At 39.5% G+C, this 25,097-nt stretch overlaps 1 protein-coding gene across 1 annotated transcript in view; it reads left to right on the top strand.

Moving 5' to 3' along the window:
* LOC133651063 (cullin-5) overlaps positions 1 to 25,097 on the top strand; it is a 43,274-nt gene that overhangs the window by 9,820 nt on the left and 8,357 nt on the right. Inside the window, exons 4-17 of the mRNA XM_062048974.1 lie at positions 8,218 to 8,394; positions 8,500 to 8,641; positions 10,009 to 10,154; positions 10,237 to 10,317; positions 12,671 to 12,764; positions 16,259 to 16,389; positions 16,465 to 16,572; positions 16,738 to 16,802; positions 16,960 to 17,092; positions 18,247 to 18,378; positions 18,455 to 18,578; positions 18,655 to 18,830; positions 20,410 to 20,571; positions 20,634 to 20,752. Of these exons, the coding sequence (XP_061904958.1) occupies positions 8,218 to 8,394; positions 8,500 to 8,641; positions 10,009 to 10,154; positions 10,237 to 10,317; positions 12,671 to 12,764; positions 16,259 to 16,389; positions 16,465 to 16,572; positions 16,738 to 16,802; positions 16,960 to 17,092; positions 18,247 to 18,378; positions 18,455 to 18,578; positions 18,655 to 18,830; positions 20,410 to 20,571; positions 20,634 to 20,752 (1,790 nt within the window). The remainder of the gene's footprint in view (positions 1 to 8,217; positions 8,395 to 8,499; positions 8,642 to 10,008; positions 10,155 to 10,236; positions 10,318 to 12,670; positions 12,765 to 16,258; positions 16,390 to 16,464; positions 16,573 to 16,737; positions 16,803 to 16,959; positions 17,093 to 18,246; positions 18,379 to 18,454; positions 18,579 to 18,654; positions 18,831 to 20,409; positions 20,572 to 20,633; positions 20,753 to 25,097) is intronic.

Here is a 25,097-nt window from a genome sequence, read left to right as displayed (position 1 = left end):
CTAACCGATATTGATATCAGCAAAAAACAAGGCTTGCATCTAAAATCTTTGATATCAGCGCTCCGATACAAGCAGTCCTGCAGCGTGTCTACTTGTGCAAAGCTGGACAATAATAATAATAATAATAATACCTGGGATTTATATAGCGCTTTTCTAAGTACCCAAAGTCGCTTTACATGTTAAAAACCCATCATTCATTCACACCTGGTGGTGGTAAGCTACTTTCGTAGCCACAGCTGCCCTGTGGTAGACTGACGGAAGCGTGGCTGCCAGTTTGCGCCTACGGCCCCTCCGACAACCACTTAACATCTAAATGTCCTCCAATAAGCACACACGTTTTCCTGTATATTAGTCAAGCCATTTACAAAAGGTAAACATAAGGGGTGTCAAAAAATAATTATCTTATTTTTTCTATCTCAGTCCCGTCCAGCCACTCAGACAAATCATATTGTTAATGTATATGCCCATATCTGCTGTACAAATGTACTGAGAAATGTTCACATACTTCTCTTGTTGCCTTATTTGTATTTGACATTAAATAAATATTTGAGTAGAATTTTATTTAACAAAACCTGTTTTCTTTTAAGTAATAAAGAAATTGATCAGAGCTGTTTATCTATTTTATGGAGGAATATAATTAATCATAGAACTCGCACCCAATGTTTTAAAAAAAAGTATTGATTTTGAATCGAGAATCAAATCGTTACTCCCAAGAATCCAATTGAATCGTGCGGTGCCCAAAGATTTACAGTCGTAGTAAACATGGTAGCAGAGGCGGATTCAGACTATTTTGAAGTGGCGGGCACAGAGTGTACAACCAATAATTATGGGGGCCAAGTTAAAACAACAAAAACGAAAGTTAGTGCCTTTTATATGTAGACCAATAGGTACTAATAATTACTGCTCATGAGTCACACAGAAAACAATGATGTCTTTATCACGTATATAAAATGTCAAATAAGTATTCGTAGCCAAAGACTGTTAATGTGAAAAAGTAAAACATTTTCAAAATGCGTGAAACTCTTATGCACAGTTCCGCTATAACTAAAGAAAAGAAAAAATTAAACTGCTTCTCTTGTTGGAGAAATGTCTATAAAGTGAATATCTTTCGAAATGAGTCTGTGAATATTAGGGGTGTAACGGTATGTGTATTTGTATTGAACCGTTTCGGTACGGGGGTTCCGGTTCGTTTCGGAGGTGTACCGAACGAGTTTCCACACGGACATATTAAGTAGCGTAACGCACGTTGTGTAAACAAGCACACCGAGGCACAACACACGGCATTCTAGCAGCTAATAGGCTACAATAGACTGACCATACGTTCTCTTTTCACCGGACATGTCCTCTTTTGCGGAGCTGTCAGGGCGGAGTTTCTTAAATGCCTCAAATGTCCGGCATTTTGAGTTAGGGTTGCGTGTATTTTCAATGTATGTTCAGGGTTAAGAAGGGGTTAAAAACAAAACAAATTGTGCGCGCAGCAGCATTCGTGAGGGAGGGGCAGAGACAGAGAGAGGGAGAAAGTTATGATAAACGCGCATGCGTCGCCAGGCTCTGCTTTTTATCCATAGATTTATCAGATTGAATTTTTTATTATCTATAGCAGGGGTGTCAAAAGTGTGCCCCGGAGGCCATTTACAGCCCACTGCTAATGTTTTAAAGGCCCACGGCACATTCTAAAAATACTATTAAAATAAACAAAAACATAACAAAAGTGAAATAAAAAAGCTTAAAGATTAAATGTAAATTAGAAAAAGTTGCAATGTTGACTAATAAAACAAAGCTGTTTTTTTTTCTTTCAAACTGTCATTGCTCAAAACATAATATTGAATCAAAATCAATGTTATTATGAATTATTGATCTATCCAAGGTTCCGATTACTTCACATCAAATATTCCACTAAGAAAAATATTTTTGGTGAAAGATTTTGCAAATTTGGTAAATAAATAACCCAAAAATGTATATTTTGTTGTTTTCTTACTGTACCGAATTTTGAGAGACAAGAAGACACTTTTTTTATTTATTCTTTGCTTTCTAATCGGCTCGTTCTTGGTGGCTAGCAATGCACCTAACGGGAACAATCAGTTCTACCTTTAAATCACTTTAAAAATGCATTAAAAAACCGTCAACAATATTTCAATTTTATGTTCCGTAACCTGTATAATAACCAAGCTGTAGCAAAACGGTTATTGTCAGAACGAGCACCGGGGAACTCTTTTTCTAGCATAGTTACACATCGGCATTTTTCGGTATTAGCCGTAAAAGCTAGCTACAGAAAGAGATAAGCTAGCTTCTACGTCAGCGTTTGAGTTTGTGATGCACAACACAATACGATAGGACACCACTGTACTGGCTGAAAAATATGAACAATCATATTACAGTATCTATAAAGTATTAGCCCACATATCACGTTTTGTTTGTACACAGGGAGCCAGACAGTGTATGCACTGTAGTTGTACGGTGATGTGTTGTGTGTGTATCATGATTAATATTAAAGTGCGACTCACTCAATGGACAGTTCCACGTTTGGTCCAGCTGGTATGGGGAAGTTTTTCCCGGTTTATTTGGGTAAGCACTCCATGTATGTTGAAATGGCATGGCTTCAACTTCCACATTTTGCAGCTTCGAGTCACATTGACTTCACTCTCTCGGCTTTCGTCTGCTCCAACATTTCACTCTTCATTCGTGCTCGCTTCTAAAACCAGCAGTTCATCCGCTGTATATTCAGCTTCAAAAAGATAAGGTTGTGAATCCTCATTTGTCCAAAAAACAGTTGTCTTCTTTGTCAGTAACTAAGTCTGCCATGATTAGAAAACACACTTGTGTCTGATTCCGTAAGTAGGAACGCACATTTGTTGCCACATGTCGGAAGTGCGCTGCTATGGAAACGGAAATCAATGCGCTGAAGAAATCAGTCCAGACAGTGATTAAAATGATCAAAATACGGTAAATATTGTACATATTACATATTGTTATGAACGTGTCTGTTACTACATTATATATATATATATGTATATATATATATATATATATATATATATATATATATATATATATATATATATATATATATATATATATATATATACAGTGGGGCAAAAAAGTATTTAGTCAGCCACCCATTGACAATCAATGGGTGGCTGACTAAATACTTTTTTGCCCCACTGTATATATATATATATATACTTGCAGTGTGTTTATAAAACGTTAAAGGCCTACTGAAACCCACTACTACCGACCACGCAGTCTGATAGTTTATATATCAATGATGAAATCTTAACATTATAACACATGCCAATACGGCCGGGTTAACTTATAAAGTGACATTTTAAATTTGCCGCTAAACTTCCGGTTCGAAACGCCTCTGAGGATGACGTATGCGCGTGACGTAGCCCGACGAACACGGGTATGCCTTCCACATTGAAGCCGATATGAAAAAGCTCTGTTTTCATTTCATAATTCCACAGTATTCTGGACATCTGTGTTCGTGAATCTGTTTCAATCATGTTCATTGCATTATGGAGAAGGAAGCCAAGCAAGCAAAGAAGAAAGTTGTCGGTGCGAAATGGACGTATTTTTCGAACGTAGTCAGCCACAACAGTACACAGCCGGCGCTTCTTTGTTTACATTCCCGAAAGATGCAGTCAAGATGGAAGAACTCGGATAACAGAGACTCTAACCAGGAGGACTTTTGATTTGGATACACAGACGCCTGTAGAGAACTGGGACAACACAGACTCTTACCAGGATTACTTTGATTTGGATGACAAAGACGCAGACGTGCTACTGTGAGTATGCAGCTTTGGCTTTTTTTTGCGTATGTACGTAACTTTTTTAAAATATATAAGCTTTATGAACCTTGGGTTAGGTGAACGGTCTTTTGGGCTGAGTGATTGTGTGTGTTGATCATGTGTTTGAATTGTATTGGCGTGTTCTATGGAGCTAGGAGCTAGCAGAGGAGCTAGGAGCTAGCATAACACGTACCGTACCGTAAGTGCGCGTCACGTACGTAACTTTTTAAAAATATATAAGCTTTATGAACCTTGGGTTAGGTGAACGGTCTTTTGGGCTGAGTGATTGTGTGTGTTGATCGGGTGTTTGAATTGTATTGGCGTGTTCTATGGAGCTAGGAGCTAGCAGAGGAGCTAGGAGCTAGCATAACAAACACGCAGGTGTTATTATGCAGGATTAATTTGTGGCATATTAAATATAAGCCTGGTTGTGTTGTGGCTAATAGAGTATATATATGTCTTGTGTTTATTTACTGTTGTAGTCATTCCCAGCTGAATATCAGGTACCGTGAGTATGCAGCCTTGGCTGCTAAACATTCGATAACTTGACCGTATGTGCGCGTCACGTACGTAACTTTTTAAAAATATATAAGCTTTATGAACCTTGGGTTAGGTAAACGGTCTTTTGGGCTGAGTGATTGTGTGTGTTGATCAGGTGTTTGAATTGTATTGGCGTGTTCTATGGAGCTAGGAGCTAGCAGAGGAGCTAGGAGCTAGCATAACAAACACGCAGGTGTTTTTATGCAGGATTAATTTGTGGCATATTAAATATAAGCCTGGTTGTGTTGTGGCTAATAGAGTATATATATGTCTTGTGTTTATTTACTGTTGTAGTCATTCCCAGCTGAATATCAGGTCACCCCCGGCTCTCACAGCATCTTCCCTATCTGAATAGCTTCAACTCCCCACTAGTCCTTCACTTGCACTTTACTCATCCACAAATCTTTCATCCTCGCTCAAATTAATGGGGAAATTGTCGCTTTCTCGGTCCGAATCTCTCTCACTTCATGCGGCCATCATTGTAAACAATAGGGAACTTTGCGTATATGTTCAACTGACTACGTCACGCTACTTCCGGTAGGTGCAAGCCTTTTTTTTATCAGATACCAAAAGTTGCAATCTTTATCGTCGTTGTTCTATACTAAATCCTTTCAGCAAAAATATGGCAATATCGCGAAATGATCAAGTATGACACATAGAATAGATCTGCTATCCCCGTTTAAATAAAAAAAATTCATTTCAGTAGGCCTTTAATGGTTGTGTTTGAAATTGTTTTAGAGGGCTTTGAAAGCTACAACGGCGACTCCCTGTAGCTGCATCTTCCAAGCGTTTTTTGTCCTAAAAAAAAAAGTTGTGTTCCTGTCTCATAATGATTAACAGTGTAGAATGTCAATACAGAGTTTGAACCTAGAAGACAATTTTTTTCTGCAGAAAAAAAACTTTTGTTTAATAAAAAAACATTTCAGATATTATTTTCCAAGTATAAATATTTCTATTTAAATCAAAGCATTACAGAAAGGGAACTTGAACAAACAAGTCTCAACCATCTTAATTATAATTGTTCTGATAGAAAATGGCATTACAGCAGGTAAAACGCCAAACATCACAATTAAGTGTTCTAGTATAACAATATCCTGAAGCACATATTTAGGTAGTAATCTTACTGGATGAAGCTACGTGTACTGTAGTAGGCTACATATGTCAATTGTTTGAACAAAACAAAACTCAGTCAGCTCACATAGATTACTACTTAAAATGCATTAGAAAATTATTTGCATCACTGGACAATGCCAAATAAAGACATCACTGGGTAAACATTAGGCAGTACATAAATTAATAAATAAAACTTAAAATACAAATCTAAACTGGCCAGGAAAAAAACTAAACTTACAACAAAATAATATTTTTAGTTGTGTCCTCATTATCAAACTTAGCACTGCTTCAGCACCAAGGAGACCACCTGTCTGTTTTTATTTTTAAGTTTTGTCCATGAAAAGTGACTTCACTGTTTCACGGTGCTAGACGCTAGTTAGTTCGGCTGCTGTTACTTTATCTGTGTTTGAATCCTCTTTGTGTTTTAGAAGGAACGTGTGCATGGACAGGGAAGCTTCTTTTTGAGCAACTCATTTTTTGTAAGCCTCGCAGCTTCTGTCATTTCATGTCATGTTCACCTGCGTGTGAAATGGTAAATGACTCGAGCAGCTTTCACACAAAACTTTACCAGACTCTCCTTGTATTGGTTTTACCTAGGAATAGATGGTTTGCTAGTCTTTGTTGTAGCTATTTTACCTTTCTTAGCTGTACAGATTGTGATTTTCTTTCCTTTCTCCATGGCTCACACTCGTGCTGCACATGGAGATGCCGTACTGACCTGATTTGCATATTTCTAATTGGTGGGTGTGGCCATCCGTGTCGCAGTTTGATTGACATGACTAAACAACCCGACCTTCACTGCTTTCGCCACACAATGCCTTCCACTTGATAAGTGTCAGATTAGCCGTACAGAACAACCCATTTCAAAACGAGAGGCCGACTGTTAGCAATGCGGGATGTCTAGTCACCCTATTTTTAACCTGTGGCTGCAACATTTCCATCACAATGTTGGAGAACTCTGTGGGAGTGTCTTACCTGCAGTCGTCCCCTGTCAGATCCTGTTTGTAGAACTTCAAATTAAAAGCCCCCTTTTATTTTAGACATAGAGTTTTCTCATAATATATACAAATACTGTGTTTTTGAATGTGGTTGGTGACAGAATAGAGGGGAGCAACTACTTGACGGACAGCGTCAAGAGCAAATTTAGTTTGGGGTGGCGCACAAGCTCTGTCACTGCATGGTAGGCTATAGGCTATGAGGAGATAGCAGCTACACAACAGCTAAGCACACAATAGCACACAAGCTAGACATGTAATAAGTGTTAGTTAAAAAAGATTGCAGTTTAAACAGCAAATTTGTCAATATATACCGTAGTATAAACTAATTATACTTGCATATGCACAGACAAAATCTTTTGATTGATTGAGTTTAGTTTATTTCAAACATGAACACAATTACATTATAATACATCACACATAATTTCATATAATTTCTCTATACATCATTATTGAAAAGGAGTAGGAAGAAGCAAATCTTATATAATCCTACCACTTTCCCACGTCAGAGCGTTTACAAATACATATGTTCATTTACTGTCTTCTATTTGTAGCACAAATACAGCAGTGAATGATGAATACAGCAGTTCTTGCAATAGATAATTAAGTCAGTCATGTTTGACATACTGAGATAAAGAATATCTATTTTTCAATAAGGTTGAAGGTATTTCTCATAATTCTTCTTCCTTGTACTTTGTAAGCACTTTTAATTTGAACAACCTCTTAAACTAGCTCATATCATTACATTGTTTAACTTATTTGCTTAATCCATTCCATAGTTTAGTTCCACATACTGATATACTAAATGTCTTAAGTGTTGTTCGTGCATACAAATGTTTTAAGTAAATTTTTCCTCTAAGGATATAATTCTCCTCTTTATTTGAGAAGAATTGTTGTACATTCTTGGGTAGCAGGTTATAATTTGCTTAGTACGTAATTTTACCTGTTTGCAATTTTACCAAATCGTTGAGTTTCAATATTTTTGATTCATACATCTCTATATCCAACATGATGTATCAGTCTAACTGTTCTTTTTTGTAACACGGTGCACATTTGTAGTTATTTCCCCATAGTTCTGCACAATAACTCAGATATGGTAAGTATCTTCAAGGCAGAAGTGTATTAGAAAGTATCAATTGATAAATGTGTCCGCATCATTCAACTTACTGTGTCATGAGCCTAAAGGGCTCCGATTGTGCAAAGCCAACTTTTCTTACCTGTTGGTTTTTGTGTAGTCGGGATCCCCATAACTCTCGTAACTGAAATCAAACCATAGAGGCATGGCAGGGATATTCATAAAACATTATTGCCTACTCCCAATCTTTCCATTTGGAATTTGAGACTGTAATGACGTATTATTATATTATTTTAAGTTGTAGTTTACAAGTTCCTTCTTTTTCTCTATCCTCTTGCTGTGAGGCAGCCTGGCTCGTACATGCACATGCATCCTCCACTGTTGCCATTTGTAACACAAAATAGCGTATAGTTTTAACTTAGTTGACTTGATATGGAAGCGCTAAAAGCTACAACATGGCTGACAGGGAAAAGATGCAGCAGAAAGGGGCATGGCCGGGAGGAGGACTTTGACATGTAAATAATATCTGCCACAAAACGATAGACAGCCAAAAAGCGAGACCAATTGGCCCATTTTTTGTCCAGAAATAGTCAGAAAATCCATCTAATGCACCCTAAATTAAACAAACTGTGTGCAATAAAATGTGAGAATATGTTGATTTTAGAGTGTCTCTAATGCCATTTTTTGTTTGCGTCTTGTCACAAAGCGGGTGTTGAGTCACCAAGATGACACGGCACTGCTGAAGGCCTATATTGTAGAGTGGAGGAAGTTCTTCACACAGTGCGACATCCTGCCCAAGCCTTTTTGCCAACTGGAGATCACGCTGATGGGAAAGCAGGGCAGCAACAAGAAGTCCAATGTTGAGGACAGTATCGTCCGCAAGGTGAGAGACCGAACTGACGTGCTAGATCTAACGCGGCACCGTACACAAATAATCTAACGCGGCGTTGTACATGAATGACCTCTATCCACCGACTTTGCCCTGCAGCTGATGCTGGACACGTGGAACGAGTCCATCTTCTCCAACATCAAGAACAGATTACAAGACAGTGCAATGAAGCTGGTCCATGCTGAGCGGCTAGGGGAAGCCTTCGATTCGCAGCTGGTCATCGGAGTACGGGAGTCCTACGGTGAGCAATGCACACTTATTGCATGATCACACTGTGAATAGCTGTATCATGTACAACATCAATTCTGCTCAAACAAAGTAAATTTAAAAAAGAGAAGCTTACATTTTAAATCTAGTGGTCAACATTACACATTTTTTTATTTTCCATTTTTGTAATTTTCATTATTACAAAACACAAAGGCCTTGAATAAAACCTATATTAAATGTACACTAATTTTTCTAACATTTTAATTTTTTCAAATCATTCAAGTGTTAAAAGATGAACCTCTGCTAATTTTAAGACATTTTAAGATTGAAAAACTAGACACTTTTAGGCTTCATGTTTAATTACTGTTTCTTTTTTAATGTTTATTGTCACACAAGTGTACACAAAGTAAATTAAAAAAGAGAAGCTTACATTTTAAATCTAGTGGTCAACATTACACATTTTTTTATTTTCCATTTTTGTAATTTTCATTATTACAAAACACAAAGGCCTTGAATAAAACCTATATTAAATGTACACTCATTTTTCTAACATTTTAATTTCCTCAAATCATTCAAGTGTTAAAAGATGAACCCCTGCTAATTTTAAGACATTTTAAGATTGAAAAACTAGACACTTTTAGACCTCATGTTTAATTATGGTTTCTTTTTTTAAAAATATTTATTGTCACACAAGTGTAGAAAAAAGCTAACCACTACGGATCAATATATATTGCCTCAATGAGTGTTTGGCACACTCACTGGTTGTATTGACACTGCTCTGATACTTTGTGTTTCAAAATGGCTCCATCTGCTGGATTAAAAAGTCACTACATTTGACCTGCAAATAAAATGTATAGAAAATGCTTTTTTCAAACCACTAGCTTTGTAGAAAATAATGTGAATCATGCAACTCTGGTCAATGAACCAAAAAAACAAGAAAAGAACAACATTCACCTTATTTGACGCTATAAAAGAAAAATCCATTGCACTTGATGAAGGTGACAAAAGCCGATATCAAACACCGCAGGTCACTCCCTTGACTTCATTTTGTACAAGCTGTCACTCGTGAGCCAAAAGAAACGCTTCCTAATAAACACTGTTTCACGCTTCACAGTCAAGTGACACAACAGCTGCATCGATCACATGTTTTTTTCTTAAAGTGACACACACATCCTTGAACACACTCGATGCTCAATTGACTCATCACTACTAACCAATGTCTCCCTTCTCAGTTTCTTCTTTTGTTCTCTTTCTTGAGTTGCAAAACAAGGCTCAAGTAAATCCTTGGGCAAAGTGTTTGTTAAAAACTTGTTAAAACACTTTTAATTGTCAAAATACGTATAAAGTATGTCTAATTTTCATTTTGTTGTGTTTCTCGATGTCATCTCTTTGTGGCTGCAGTAAACCTGTGCTCCAACCCCGATGACAAGCTGCAGATCTACAGAGACAACTTCGAAAAGGCCTACATGGACTCGACCGAGCGCTTCTACAGAACTCAGGCGCCCGCCTATCTGCAGCAGAACGGCGTCCAAAACTACATGAAATATGTGAGTGTCGCACAGGCTGGGATCTTTTAATAAACATATATGTGGAGCGCTGTATGAATACACATTGTCAACCTGTCATCAGGCTGATTCCAAGTTGAGGGAAGAGGAGAAACGTGCACTGCGATACCTGGAGACGAGGCGCGACTGCAACTCTGTACAAGCAGTGAGTACTTTGTAACGTATTTTCCGGATCATAGGGCGCACCGGATTATAAGGCGCACTGCCGATGAATGGTCTTTTTCATATATTAGGTGCACCGGATTATAGGGCGCATTAAAGGAGTCATATTATAATTTTTTTTCTAAATTGAAAACACTTCCTTGCGGTCTACATAACATGTAATGGTGGTTCTTTGGTCAGATCATCTTCAAGCTGCTTTCTGACAGTCGCTTCCCGGATGCGCCGTTTTGTGGGTTGTCTAATTTACGTGGCTCACCTTCGGCAGCGTCTTCTCCCCGTCATCTTTGTTGTGGCGGTGTAGCGTGCAAGGACGGGAGTGGAACAAGTGTGTCAAAAGATGGAGCTAACTGTTTTGATGACATTCAAACTTTACTTAAATCAATAACGGAGCAGCATCTCTTCATCAGGAAACAACCACACTGGAAATGTGTCCCGTGAAAAACCATCCGACCGGAACTCTAATAACTAAAGTTCCTTGGGTGAATAAGGTAAACTCACTACGCCGGTATGTTTTAGCGCTTTCATGGCCAGTTTACTGACAGATATAGGTAAGAACTTTACACTACTTTTTATTAGAAATGGCAACAGCGGAGGATGAATGTCACATAACAAGAAGATAGAGAACGAAAGAAGCTTATCGACTACAGCGTCGGCGCGGACGCGTGCTATTTTTCAGGATTTATGCAGATCCCAAATGCAGATCAGCAGGTACCAGAAGGTAAGAAAAGTTGGTATAGCGTAATATTGCGAAACAAAACGCCAGATAATGCGCCGACAATCCATCCAGCGGTGCGACTTCATAGCTTACCAAAGTTGTACTAAAACATTTTGATAGATTTTTGAGCGCCGTGTGTAATGTTCTATATTTTCAATGTAACATTTAAAATGTTGTTTACTTGAGACTGCCATCATAGTGCAGCCTACACTAATATTTTATGTTTGACTGCCATCTACTGGTCACACTTATCATTACACCATGTACCAAATAAAATAGCTTCGAGGTGGGTAAGCTCAACTAAACGCATTCCTTACATTAGGTGCACCGGGTTATAAGGTGCACTGTCGAGTTTTGAGAAAAAATATATATTTTAAGTGTGCCTTATAGTCCAGAAAATATGGTAGTAATAAAAAAAGTGTGTCTCGTAGAGATGGGTACTGAATCTGGTACTTTTATGGGAACCAAACAGATTTCATTGGTACTACCGGGTACCAATTCACGCGAAATCAATCAGTGCCATATTTCCATACCTTTTTTTGTACATGACGTCACTTCCGGTAGCAGACTCTGCACCGGCTCAAACACTTGCAATTGTCAATCCAACAAAGCAAACCACGCATTATAGCAAGCACTGAAAATTTAACCTCCACTTTTCAAAATGTACTAGCTCAATGGCAAATTACATTGGATATGCCATATAGATGCTACTGATTAGCATTAGCGATTTTACATGGCAATTTCAACACTTCCCAATTTGGTAACAAAAACTAGATCTAACTGCAGGTTAGGATGTCCAATTCTGATTTTTTTGTGAAATCCAGTCTTTTTATGTAGTCGTTCATATTTTATAAAGACAATGCAATTTTTTATAAAACAATCTTGCCTTCCTTCATGCTTCCTTTAAACGAGTGGTTAGGAGTTTGAACAACTTGTAACGGTGTTCCAACATGTAGGGTAGAAATTTACCTGAAGAGCTTTGTGCATGTCTGCCATTGTATCCTCTTGTTGTGGAGCAGACTAGCTCGCCCATGCACATGCAACCTCCGCTGTTGCCATTTCTAATACAAATTAGCGTATAGTTTTAAATGATATCTGTCAGTAGACTCCATATGGAAGCGCTAAAAACACCCCAAAAAATTTGGGGGTAGAAGACGATGGCGAAGTGAAGCCACGTAAATAAGACTGCCCACAAAACGGCGCATCTTGAAGAGACGAGCATAATACATGCAACATTTTGACCAAACGCAGATGTATTTTCCATATTTGAAGACTTTGGGTGTGTGCGCCTGAGCGGCGCAGGAAGACGGTCTGCGAAACATAATCTATGCAAAATTTTGACCACAAGAAAGTGTTTTAAATATAGAAAAAAAATATGATCCCTTTAATGGGAAATACTACTTTCAGACAGTGGCAACACCTAGAACAAACTGAAATGAATACATAGTTGCAAATGAGACTCTACCTGGACAACATCGCATAAACATACCTAAAAATGGCAAAAAAAATGGCACTGTTAAATACCGATATTGATATAAATGTGAAATGTATCCATCTCTAATGTCCCAATACGTTTGTGCTTGTGCATCTCCACACACAAACCTCTGTTTCTGTTTCCCAGCTGATGGAGTGTTGCGTCAACGCGTTGGTGACGTCCTTCAAGGAGACCATCTTAGCAGAGTGTCCGGGCATGATCAAAAGAAATGAAACAGATAGTGAGTACCAAAAGCTTCCAGAAATTGGTTTTGGCTAGGATTTTTGTTTGTTTCAGACATGTTTACCAAGTTACATCAAGGAACAACACGTGGTTACATTTGCACACTTCAACATATCCCAAGAGGAGTAAATTCCATGTATTTTACCAATAATTCATTCACATCAAAACTTTTACATGTTTAAATGTAGTTCTCTCCCTGTGTGAAAGAAAGCAAGGTGTTGGAAAAAATATATAAATACCAGTACATCTCAATATGTAAATAGAGAGCAAGAACAATGAGACTCAAGAATGTTGACTTATTTCTACAATTCATAAATAATGCCTAGATATACATAAAGGAATAACTTATAAATGATAGTCAATTAATTTAATATCCATCCATCCATCCATTTTCTACCGCTTGTCCCTTTTGGGTTCGCGGGGGGTGCTGGAGCCTATCTCAGCTACTATCGGGCGGAAGGCAGGGTACACCCTGGACAAGTCGCCACCTCATCACAGGGCCAACACAGATAGAGAACATTCACACTCACATTCACACACTAGGGCCAATTCAGTGTTGCCAATCAACCTATCCCCAGGTGCATGTTATTGGGATTATTTCTGTTACTATTGAGTTGTAATAATCGACTTTAGCTGAGAAGTTGTCTTTTATTTCCCTGTAGTCAAGATTAAGATGATTAATTTTCAGTGTTTGTCCCGTTCCTTGACGTCTTTGACAACAACTTCTTTGGCTTCATCCTGTCCTCCATTTGACTTCATTTAGATGTTTCAGTGCCCTCAATGTCCCCCTGCTTCCTCAACTGGCGTACTTTCTTGGCGATGTCAGTGTTGTATTTTGTCAGATGTTAATTTTTCTGTAGATGTTCAGTGTTTCCCATAAACTGCCAAGATACCTGTGGCGGTGGGGGCGTGGCTATGTGCGTGGCTATGGGTGTGGTCACCATGACATCATCGAGTAATTTGCATAATTTACTACAATGATATGATTTTCTCTAAAAAGGCTAAAAAAATGTATACTTACTAATTAATAATAACAGTTTTGTTTTAAACATCCATCCATCCATTTTACAATATAATTACAACACTTTATGTACATATTTATATACAGATTTGAACAATAAGTTATTCACTGAAATATATTTATTAATTGTGGTTCTTACAAAAAATATATCTTATAAAATATAAAAGCTAAAATGTCTCTTAAAGCTCTGCCCCTTTAATTAGTGCATACTAAATAATTTAACTGTAGCCTACTACTACAACCATATTATTTACCAGCAACATAAAGTGAAACAGAGGCAGAGGTGTCCTGCCACACTCAGTAACAAATAAACAGAAAACAGTAGTGGTGGTAGATAGACACAGAGCTTCATCAAACATCTGATCCACTGAACAAAGAGCTCCAAAAATCTTGATCCTACACTTCTCTTTTGTAAAGTAAATCTGAACAGCCGATATGGGCATCTACATCAACTATATGATTTGCCTGAGAAGCTGGAAAGGACGACAAAAAAAATAAATACAAAAAAATACAAAAATTTAAAAATTTAAAAAGCCGAAAAATCTATTTGTGGCGGCCTTAATTCTTTCGTGGCGGGCCGCCACAAATAAATGAATGTGTGGGAAACACTGACGTTGGTTCCTTTCAGCTTGACTCTCCGCCTCAGCATACTGACCTTGCATCTTTTGTCGATGAAATTTGTGATGATGAAAGCTATTCCTGCTGGACAATAGCGGCATTTCAATTGCAGTTTTTAGCAAAATAAAAGCGATATTTTTAAAATGTTGACAAAGTACATGCTTCTGTATATATGTATTTAGTATTTAGTATTTCGTTAAACGGAATTTGAGGGAACTGAAGATCGACACTGCAACCTGGCAGCTGAAGGCAAAAGACCGGGCTGTGTGGAGGACTATGATCCGACCGAAATGAAACAGTCATTGTCGCGCCCGACAGACTGCTATGATGATGATTTAGTATAATATTTATTTCCTGTAAACAACACATTGAACATAAGTCGTTCTCAGGACTGGACTGTGCACCTTACCTCCTTATGCACTATTTTAATTGTTCTTTTCTTCCTATGTTTTGCACATTTTGTAGACTGTCGCACTGATACTGGAGTTGCTTTTAATCTAATTGTACCTGTGTATAGTGACAATAAGAGGCATTCTATTCTATTCTGTTTGCGTCATAAACTGTAATTCTCGTAAAATCTCATCCCGTGAGACTCCACTTTGAGGAAGATATTGCTACCACCACTGTTGCCGTGATGTCAATAGATGACGAAGGCAGCGGGTGATCGCTCAAAGGCAACGTCCTTATGGCCTCCTTGACATTGTTCGGGCATGTGGGTCTATCCGAGCCTGCGGGTCGGCCTCTATTGCGGGAAGGGACCCGCTCCGACCGGAAGCGAGACAAAACGATCCGTCTGCCCTAGTTGTCCTGCATTGGCGCCCCACCATTTTGGTACTTAGGTGACCTCTAAATGCGCAAAGAGTTTCCATCATGCTTTTGCGAAACACTTCATAATGGAAACGTCTCAAAAACCACCTCATATGTGTGCAAAAATGTTATAGCTATATTTGAGAGTTTAAAAAAAATGGTTGTTTCCATTACCAATTGTTATTTTGCAATATTTAGGTATTTTCACATTTTTAGGGGTAATGGAAATGCAGATATTGGAATGCATGTTTCATCCACCCCATGTGATTGCAGAAAGTTGACCACCTGTTGGAGCAGCATCATCTTGTCCTCTGTTCTCAGCTGCTCTGCCATTAGGCATGCACGTTATCAGAAGCCCAGTCATAATCACACTGTTCTTACAGACTCTTGCACTTCCTGGATTGTACACATCATTTCATACATAATGTGATTCTTCACATTATTTTGCTTTTTAAAACATTCACTTTATCTTTCAGGCGATTCACTTTTTTATGAATGTTGCATTATCATTCCTCCCTCCCTAATATATTTTGTTAGTTCAGCCCAACTCCCATATTATTTAACATTGTTACTACTTCTTGGAGACGACCTGATTTTTGATGCTTTTCCATATCATCCTCCTCTGGTGCAGAAGCCTTTTTTCTGCTTAAGTGGTTGGTTTGAAGGCTTTAAAGTTCGGGGGTTAGCAATCTGATCTGGAATTATTGTCAAGAGGTTGGTAAAAGTGCCAAAATAGTCCAAAAACCTTGAATTTGTCCTTCTTCACAAGAAGTGATATAAAAAAAACAGCCCTGACTTAAACTTCATAAGAAGACTTAAAGTTAAAGTACTAAGGATTGTCACACACACACTAGGTGTGGTGAGATTATCCTCTACATTTGGCCCATCATCCTCACCCCCTGGGAGGTGAGGGGAGCAGTGAGCAGCAGCGGTGGCCGCGCCCGGGAATAATTTTGGTGATTTAACACCAATTCCAACCTTGTCATATTAATCAGTGTGTTTCTGCATCTCAAGTGTTTTTTTTGTTGTTGTTTTTTAAATGTTAGAGTTGCATCTGATGTTCTCACTGATGGACAAAGTGCCGAGCGGCATCGAACCCATGCTGAAGGACCTGGAGGAGCACATCATGAGCGCCGGCCTGGCTGACATGGTGGCATCCGCCGAGACCATCACCTCCGTGAGTGCCCTTTCGGCCTTGATAACATTACATGCGGGTCTCTGCCTTGACAAGACTTGTCCCTGGTTGTCGCAGGACTCTGAGAAATATGTGGAGCAGCTGCTCACGCTGTTCAACCGCTTCAGTCGGCTGGTGAAGGAAGCGTTTCAGGATGACCCGCGTTTCCTCACGGCGAGAGACAAAGTGAGTCTCGTCCCCTTATGCATTGGTAAAAGCTGGTACTTTCAGGTGCCATTGGTTGAGCAAATCCCTCATCAAAAAATGACAAAACGTTAGCATCAGTGTTATAATCCTCAGTCTCCCGGGATCACATTTAACATATGTCAACTTCTTTTCATCCCTTTGCAGGCATACAAAGCAGTCGTCAACGATGCCACTATATTTAAATTAGAACTTCCATTGAAACAGAAAGGGTAAGTGTGTAACTGTGTTTTTTTTTGTGTTTAATTTAATTTGATGTGTGCATTTATTTATTTTCTTCACAAGCAAGTGAAAGATTTTTGATACCTTCAATTTATTTGTATTTTATTGAACAATAAATCATGTGATTGGACTCGCCTTTCTCCACAGTGTGGGCTTGAAAACTCAACCCGAGTCCAAGTGTCCGGAGCTGCTGGCCAACTACTGCGACATGCTGCTGAGGAAGACCCCGCTGAGCAAGAAGCTCACATCGGAGGAGATCGAGGCCAAGCTCAAGGAAGTGGTGCGTGTTGTTTTTAAACCTCATCCTTGTTAGCATTGTGCCTGATGCGTCATGGGAAATGGTTTCAAGCAGGTCAACACTGAGTTCTATTATGATTATGACCAAATACTGTAGATCACTTGTCAAACTCAAGGCCCGGCCGGGACCACATCATTTTTTATAGCCCGAGAATGCCTGGAAATAAAAATGCATCAATAAAGCAATAACCCATTATTATTGTTATTATTGAAGTTGTTTTAGAGGGCTTTGAAGGCTACAACGGTGACTCCCTTTAGCCGCATCTTCCAAACGTTTTTTGGGGGGGTAAATTGGCTATACTTGCATAGCGCTTTACTATTTCCACATTCACCCATTCACACACTGAAGGCGGGAGCTGCCATGCAAAGCCCAAACCACCACCCATCAGTAGCAAGGGTGAAGTGTCTTGCTCAAGTACACAATGGACGTGACTAGGATTGCGGAAGCTGGGATCGAACCCGGAACCCTCAAGTTGCTGGCACGGCGAGCCACGCCATCCCCATTATCTTCTGTAAAATCCAAAAAAAGACGTGTGTTCTTGTTTCTCAGTATGATTGTGAACGATAGGCAAAATTCCAAAATAAGTGCAGTTTACCTTGAGCTTAGCTTTATGAGCTATTGTGGCCACTAGATGTCGCCAAAAGACAAATGACCATTTCACTTCAATTTAAAGACAGCCATTACAATTAATAATAAATATGTTAGTATTCTTCAAACTTACCATTATTTCATTAATTTAACTCGATCAAACCTTTTTTGACATTGCACACTACAAAATAATAAAAGTATGTACTGATTAATATCGGTATTGACCAATACTCGAGGCTCCAATATCTGTATCGTATCGAAAGTGAAAAAGTTGCATCGGGACACCTCTACTAAAAAGTTGATTAAAATCAATATAAGACAGCAAGTGTAACGTGTGTGTGTGTTTCATACCGCCTGCTCAGTAGCAACATTTTAAAGCGCATGCAGAGCTGAAAGAAGCTGCTTGTGATACTTAAAATGCAGCTGCCGCCATCTTGTGACGTTAATTCAAACAAAAAACTACATCTGCAAAAAAAGTATTTAATTTTAGCAATCCTTACTAAAATGATGCATTCTGTCATGTTAATTTTCCAAATATTCATTTCCAGCTGTTGGTTCTTAAGTATGTCCAGAACAAAGACGTGTTCATGCGCTACCACAAAGCCCACCTGACCCGCCGCCTTATCCTGGACATCTCGGCGGACAGCGAGATTGAGGAGAACATGGTGGAGTGGCTCAGGGTAAGAACAAATAGAAAGTCTTTGTCATTTTACTGAGGAAAATCGATTATTGATATGATTTTATCGATCCCAACAGGAGGTAGGAATGCCGGCTGACTACGTCAACAAACTGGCCAGGATGTTCCAGGACATTAAAGTGTCAGAGGACCTCAACCAGTCTTTCAAGGAATTGCATAAACATAACAAGCTGGCTTTGCCAGGTGAAGATGCACGAGAGTGGTAATAACTTTGCAATATCCTGTTCTAATGCGCTGTTGACCTTTCTCCATCCGGCAGCTGACTCCGTCAACATTAAGATCCTGAACGCCGGAGCGTGGTCGAGGAGCAGTGAGAAGGTGTTTGTCTCGCTGCCCACGGAGCTGGAAGATTTGATTCCAGAAGTGGAGGACTTCTACAAAAAGAATCACAGCGGACGCAAGCTTCACTGGCATCACCTCATGTCTAACGGCATTGTGAGTGCAAACCGCAATAACACGCTTGATTGATTGATTGGGACTTTTATTAGTAGGTTGCACACACTTTATTAGGTACACAATCTAATAGATTAAAATATTAACACGCTCTCAGTGCGATGTAATAGGAAACCTCCTCTGACAGTTTTTATTAGCTCCATTTGCTGCATTGAAATTGTCATGAGCAGCTTTACCTTGCTTTGCATGTGCTTTAAAATGTTGCAACTTAGCTGTCAGGTGTACTGTTGCTTACAATGAAGTCAACAGCGCCAATATTGCTGATTTGGTTTTGGTTTGATTTTTGGCGCTATTACAACATTGGTCCTCCTGTTGCTGCTGTGTTGTGCAATATACTTGCTAATTAATGATTGTGAAGTCATAGAGAAATTATTTTCCCCCCACTTATGCAGTCAAAATTATTATTAAAGTTGATCACATACTTGTGTATAATTTGAGTTTCCATATTTTCTCTTAATTGTTACCTGCTTCCAACCAACGTTTTGTTCTCTTTGCACTTAAACTAAATACTTTTTTAAGCTCTGTAACCACAAAAGTCACAAAGATTGTTTTCTAAATATTTATGTACACGTGCATATACAGTGGAACCTCGAATTATGAAGTTAATTGTTTCTTGATCAGGGTTCGTGAATAGAAAACAAAATTCTCCATAAAAAACAATGTAAATATTAATAATGGGTTCCAGCCTCGACAATTTATTAACAAGCTAAAACAACAAGCTGAATTGTCCTGTATGTGCTGCTCTGCCAACACACACACGTGTCCTCACAAACTATCAGAAATCACAAAAATCTTCAACTTTACCAACCATATTGCTACAATAATAAACATTTTAAAAAGTAAAATCCATTTGCACACATTAACATTGGCAAAGGAGCAGCTTAAGAGAGGGGGGAAGGAAGCAGACAGACTGGGAGAAGGGAGGAGGCCAGGGGAGGGGCCGTGTGTGTGTGTGTGCGCTCTTGGATAAGGGGCTGCTGAATGAGAGGTAATCTTCTCCGCCGCTGTGAAATTAGTAAGTTTTAGCATCTTTTTCCAGAGAAGTACGTTTTTTCATCACAATTAAAAACTTGCTGTGGTACGAAGACTGCTTCCCAAATCTCTTCAATATGAGCAGGCAAAAAACTATTGCCAATGGGACACAAAATGAATGAATGAAACGTTCATACATAGAGACATGTTTGGCGCATTCTAAAATTCGTAAACCAAAAAGTTCGCAAACAGAGGTTCCATTGTACACTATCATCAACAACAGGAGGAAGCCCGATGGGGTACATTGTGGTCGTTGACAAGCATGAATTTCTAGGTGAAACTATTACTTCACCAGTAAATAGAACTACAACACTATAATAGCACTCGTATATATGCAGTAAAAATTAAAAAAAATCAGATGATGTCCAGTGGGATACATTGTGGTCATCTACAACCATATTCGTATGGTTTTCTTTGTAGAGACAGCTTTTTTTGTGTGGGACATCATGACATTGTACAGCTATGTGCCTCACTTTAGTTGCTGGTGAAAAATATAAAACGTCTTTGTTTCATTTCCCCCCCACCACAGATCACCTTCAAGAACGAGGTGGGTCAGTACGACCTGGAGGTGACCACCTTCCAGCTGGCCGTGCTCTTCGCCTGGAACCAGAGGCCCCGGGAGAGGATCAGCTTCGAAAACCTCAAGCTCGCCACGGAGCTGCCAGACGCCGAGCTAAGGCGTACTCTCTGGGTAAAATAAAAAATATTATTATCCCACAGTATCTTTTTTTGAGACACTCGTTGTTCCTTCAGTCGCTGGTGGCGTTTCCCAAACTCAAGCGGCAGGTGTTGTCGTACGACCCGCTGGTATCGTCACCCAAAGACTTCGCAGAGGGAACGCTATTCTACGTCAATCAAGAGTTTTCCCTCATGTAAGTAAGGGCGTACTCACACATTCGTAACTTGCAGGACCCTCCTTGTCCTGACCTGCGCTTCGGCCCCTTAGATAATCTGTGGTACAGGGCATCCGCAGGGTCTTAAGATGTCTTAAATACAACAATTCGAATTTAAGGGCTTAAAATATCAAAAATTCTCCTAAAATCTCATAAAAGGTCCTAAATACGATTTTGAACGGTCTTACAAATCTATTAACATTACCTTTATTTGAAACATGCATAAACTTCCTGTCTTGTTTTGAATGTTTTGATTTTTTAGGACGCTGTAAAACTTCAAAACGTAACTAAAGTAGGCTACCTTGTTCTGCTTGGTGAGCACCAACAGTCAGTGTGCTGTGCGTGCCCAGTGGTGTGTTGTTTTAGATAGATAGTACTTTATTGATTCCTTCAGGAAAATTAAAGTTCCAGCAGCAGTGTACAGAATTGAGATCGAATTTAAAAAGTAAAAAGTAAATCATAAATAATGTTAAAGTTAAAGTACCAATAATTGTCACACACACACACTAGGTGTGGCAAAATTATTCTCTGCATTTGACCCATCACCCTTGATCACCCCCTGGGAGGTGAGGGGAGCAGTGGGCACCAGCGGCATTGGCCGCACCCGGGAATAATTTTTGGTGATTTAACCCCCAATTCCAACCCTTGATGCTGAGTGCCAAGCAGTGAGGTAATGGGTCCCTTTTTTTTTTTCATAGTCTTTGGTATGACTCGGCCGGGGTTTGAACTCACAACCTACCGATCTCAGGGTGGACACTCTAACCACTAGGCCACTGATTAGGTCCACTAGGCCACTGAGTAGGTCCATTAGGCCACTGAGTAGCAATGGGGGTATATGTTATTGTTTTGCATCCCCTGTCATCCTAGTACCCCCCCCCCTCTCCCCCAGAGAGGAGTTGTACAGTCTGATGGCGTGTGGGACAAAGGAGTTTTTGAGTCTATTAGTCCTGCACTTGGGATGAAGCAGTCTTGCACTGAACAGGCTCCTCTGGCTACTGATGACGGTATGCAGAGGGTGACTGGCATCATCCAGGATGCTCACTAGTTTTTCCACAGTCCTCTTCTCTGCCACCGTCACCCGTGAGTCCAGTTTTATTCCGATCGTAGAACCGGCCCGCCTGATCAGTTTCTCCAGTCTGGAGCTGTCCTTCTTAGATGTACTGCCCTCCTAGCACACTACGATGTAGAACAGAACACTAGCAACCACAGACTGGTAGTACATCCACAAGAGTTTTTTGCAAATGTTGAAGGAGCGCAGCCTAGGTACAGCCTGCTCTGTCCTTTCCTGTACAAGTGGTCCGTGTTAACAGTCCAGTCCAGCTTATTGTCCACCCACACCCCGAGGTACTTGAATGAGTCCACGGTCTGTACCTCAACTCCCTCGATCACAATAGGTTGTGACCTTGGACTCGACCTCCGGAAGTCAATGACCAGCTCTTTGGTCTTTGACGGATTGAGCTGCAAGAGGTTCCTGTGGCACCAAACAGCAAAGTCCCTCACCGGGCTCCGAAACTCCTCCTCTCTGCTGTCCCTGATGCACCCGACGATGGCTGTGTCATCCGCGAACATCTGGATGTGACACAGCTCCGAGTTGTAGCAGAAGTCAGCGGTGTACAGGGTGAAGAGAAGAGGGGCCAGCACCGTTCCCTGCGGTGCTCCTGTGCTGCTGATCACAGTGTCAGACGTGATGTTCTTCAGTCTGACGTACTGTGGCCTATCGGTGAGGTAGTTTGAAATCCAGGCAACCAGGCAGGGGTCCACTTAGCATAGCAGCGGAGAAAACTTAACAAAAGCCCACAGTACCGCCAAGTTATTTGCATAAGATGGGTAAGTGAGAGTTTGACTTGAAATTTCGTGCCTCCAATTTTCCTTCACATATTTTGTACTTTTTTGCCGGCCGTGACTAGCAAGGCTCTGTCGGTAGCAGTCCCGCCTCCATTCACATAAACAAAGATTGTGGATGACTGACAAGGAGTTACTCTGTTCATTTACAGGCAGGCATGTCTGCGAAAACGCGGCAATTACCATTTTTAAACATTCATTTTCACGTCAAAACATCAATTCCACGTATTTTTTAAATAAACTATCCAAAAAAAATAGGATCCAAACAAAATGTGTTGAACGCTCACCTCAGCCGCATGTACTCGCTGTTCCTCTTGCTAAACGCCGCAATGAATTGCGAGACAGGTAGATGATCAGGGGCGCCGAAACAAGCCTGTTAGTTAGCATGATTAGCATCATCTAGCTCGTTTTCTGCGCTCTGCGAGCCACAACGTTGATAAGAAACAAAATAAATATTAATAATAGGTTCCAGCCTTGACAAAAGTCCATACTTTCGTGAAGGATTGTACACATCAAACACAATATAAAGTGCTATACAGTATTGTATATCAAAGTAGAAAATTCCTGCGGAATTTTGATGGGCCTTCTATCTTTGCCCTGGTGCTCTGGCCGGGGGTCGGTGGAAGCCGGCGTACTTTTAAGATGGCGCCGAGTGTCCGAATCTGTGAGTTTAGATGTGTCAAACAAACATTATTCAGAAGTCACAACAACAAGCTGCTGTCCTGTATGCACTGCTCTGCCACACAGAAGTCCCTTTGGTGCCCCCACAAATGATCAGAAAACACAAAAATCCCTAACTTTAATAAACTTATTGCTAAAATAATAATATTTAATAATATAATATATTTTTAAAAAAGGTAGAAAAGCACTATACAAGTATAACCCATAGTTGACAAGAAAGCAGCAGGCAGACATAGGGAGAGAAGGGAGGTATTAGGAGAGAGCGGCCATGTGTGCGTGTGTGTGGACGTGTTAAGAACAGGAAGTATTTTTTCTACGCTATGACATAAGTCTTTTTTGGCATCTTTTTCTTGAAAAGTCCGATCTCATCACAATTAGAACTTGCTGTGGGACGAAGCCTGCTTTGTTGATTCTTCCATACTTGAGCGCCGTTATTGTACTCCTTGAAAATAGTTTTTTTTTTCACTCCACATCGATTCCCTCCTTCTTTCCATGCTGGTCTGTTGAGTTTTTTGAAAGTCACATTGCTTGGTTAAAGTTTATTTCGAACATTATATGATGATACGATTTGATAGACTTTATTCATCCCATAATGGGGAAATGATGTGGTTGCAGTGCAGATACCTTATTTTTTGTGGACTTTTTGTAAAAAAACCCCACCACAACAGGGAAACAAAAAACACAATATGTGTACAGTTTCAATATGATCCATGAAATATTTTCCATTTCTCTTTACACCATACCCAAAAAGGAGTAGAAAGAAGAAAATCTTATTTGATCCTACTTTCCACTTCAAGCAACACATATTTTTTTTCGTTCTCAATTTGTAATACAATTTACAATTTCTAAATACACCACTTGTGGTAATAGAATAGTTCAGTCAGTTATCATTCACTTAATGAAATCATATTAATATCGTATTTTCAATAAGTTCAATACATTTGTCACAATTCTTCTTCCTTGCACTTTGTAAACAGTTGTAGTTTGAATATTCTCTTAAACTGAATCATATTAGTACATTGTTTGACTTCTTTGCTTAACCAATTCCATAATTTAATTCCACAAACTAATATGCTGAAGGTTTTAAGTGCATGGAAATGTTTTTAGTTAGATTTTTCTCCAAGATTATATTTTTCCTCTTTTTGTTGAGAAATATTGTTGTACATACCTACTGAGTTAGCAAAATGGACAAACTTGTCAAAAGGTGAAAAAACACAGAAAAGACTTAAGCGCTGAGAAGTGACGAGTAGTGTACTGCTCCGCCTCCCCAAAAAGGCTGCGCCCTGATTTATGCCCGCAGGCTGGACACAAAATGAATGAATGAAGCTATGTACACAAGGGACATGGTTTGCACATGGAGACATACTGTATTTGACGTGATGTAAAAATGTGTAAATCAAAAAGTTTGCAAAGAGGGGTTCGTATATCGAGGTTCCTTTTATATTAGTTTCACCTTGTAAATCTAAATGCTTTAATAAACAAGCTTTTGCACGACATTCACATTTTTGGAGTTTTGCCTGTAAAATGTTGTCTCTTGTTGATAAGTGCATGATAAGTATTGGACAGATATGAGAAACTATGATGTCGAACCGATTAATCCGATAACATTTAAAAAAGCTCAGGTGAAAGTATTAGATAATTAGATACCTGTTCTGTGCTGTAAGTGGGTTAGGTTGAGCAAATCAAGCGCTTCTTTTCCGTACTGTAATCCTGTCATAAACTTCCCCTGAGCTTATGGTGCGTACCATTTGCACTGGGAAGTCAAAATTTCCAAGTTCCTAGTCGGAATTTCAACTGGAAC

This window comes from Entelurus aequoreus, linkage group LG05 (assembly GCF_033978785.1).
Source record: "Entelurus aequoreus isolate RoL-2023_Sb linkage group LG05, RoL_Eaeq_v1.1, whole genome shotgun sequence".
Classification (NCBI taxonomy): Eukaryota; Metazoa; Chordata; class Actinopteri; order Syngnathiformes; family Syngnathidae; genus Entelurus; species Entelurus aequoreus.
Note: the sequence above shows the minus strand (reverse complement) of the source record. Positions and strands in the feature narration are given on the sequence as shown.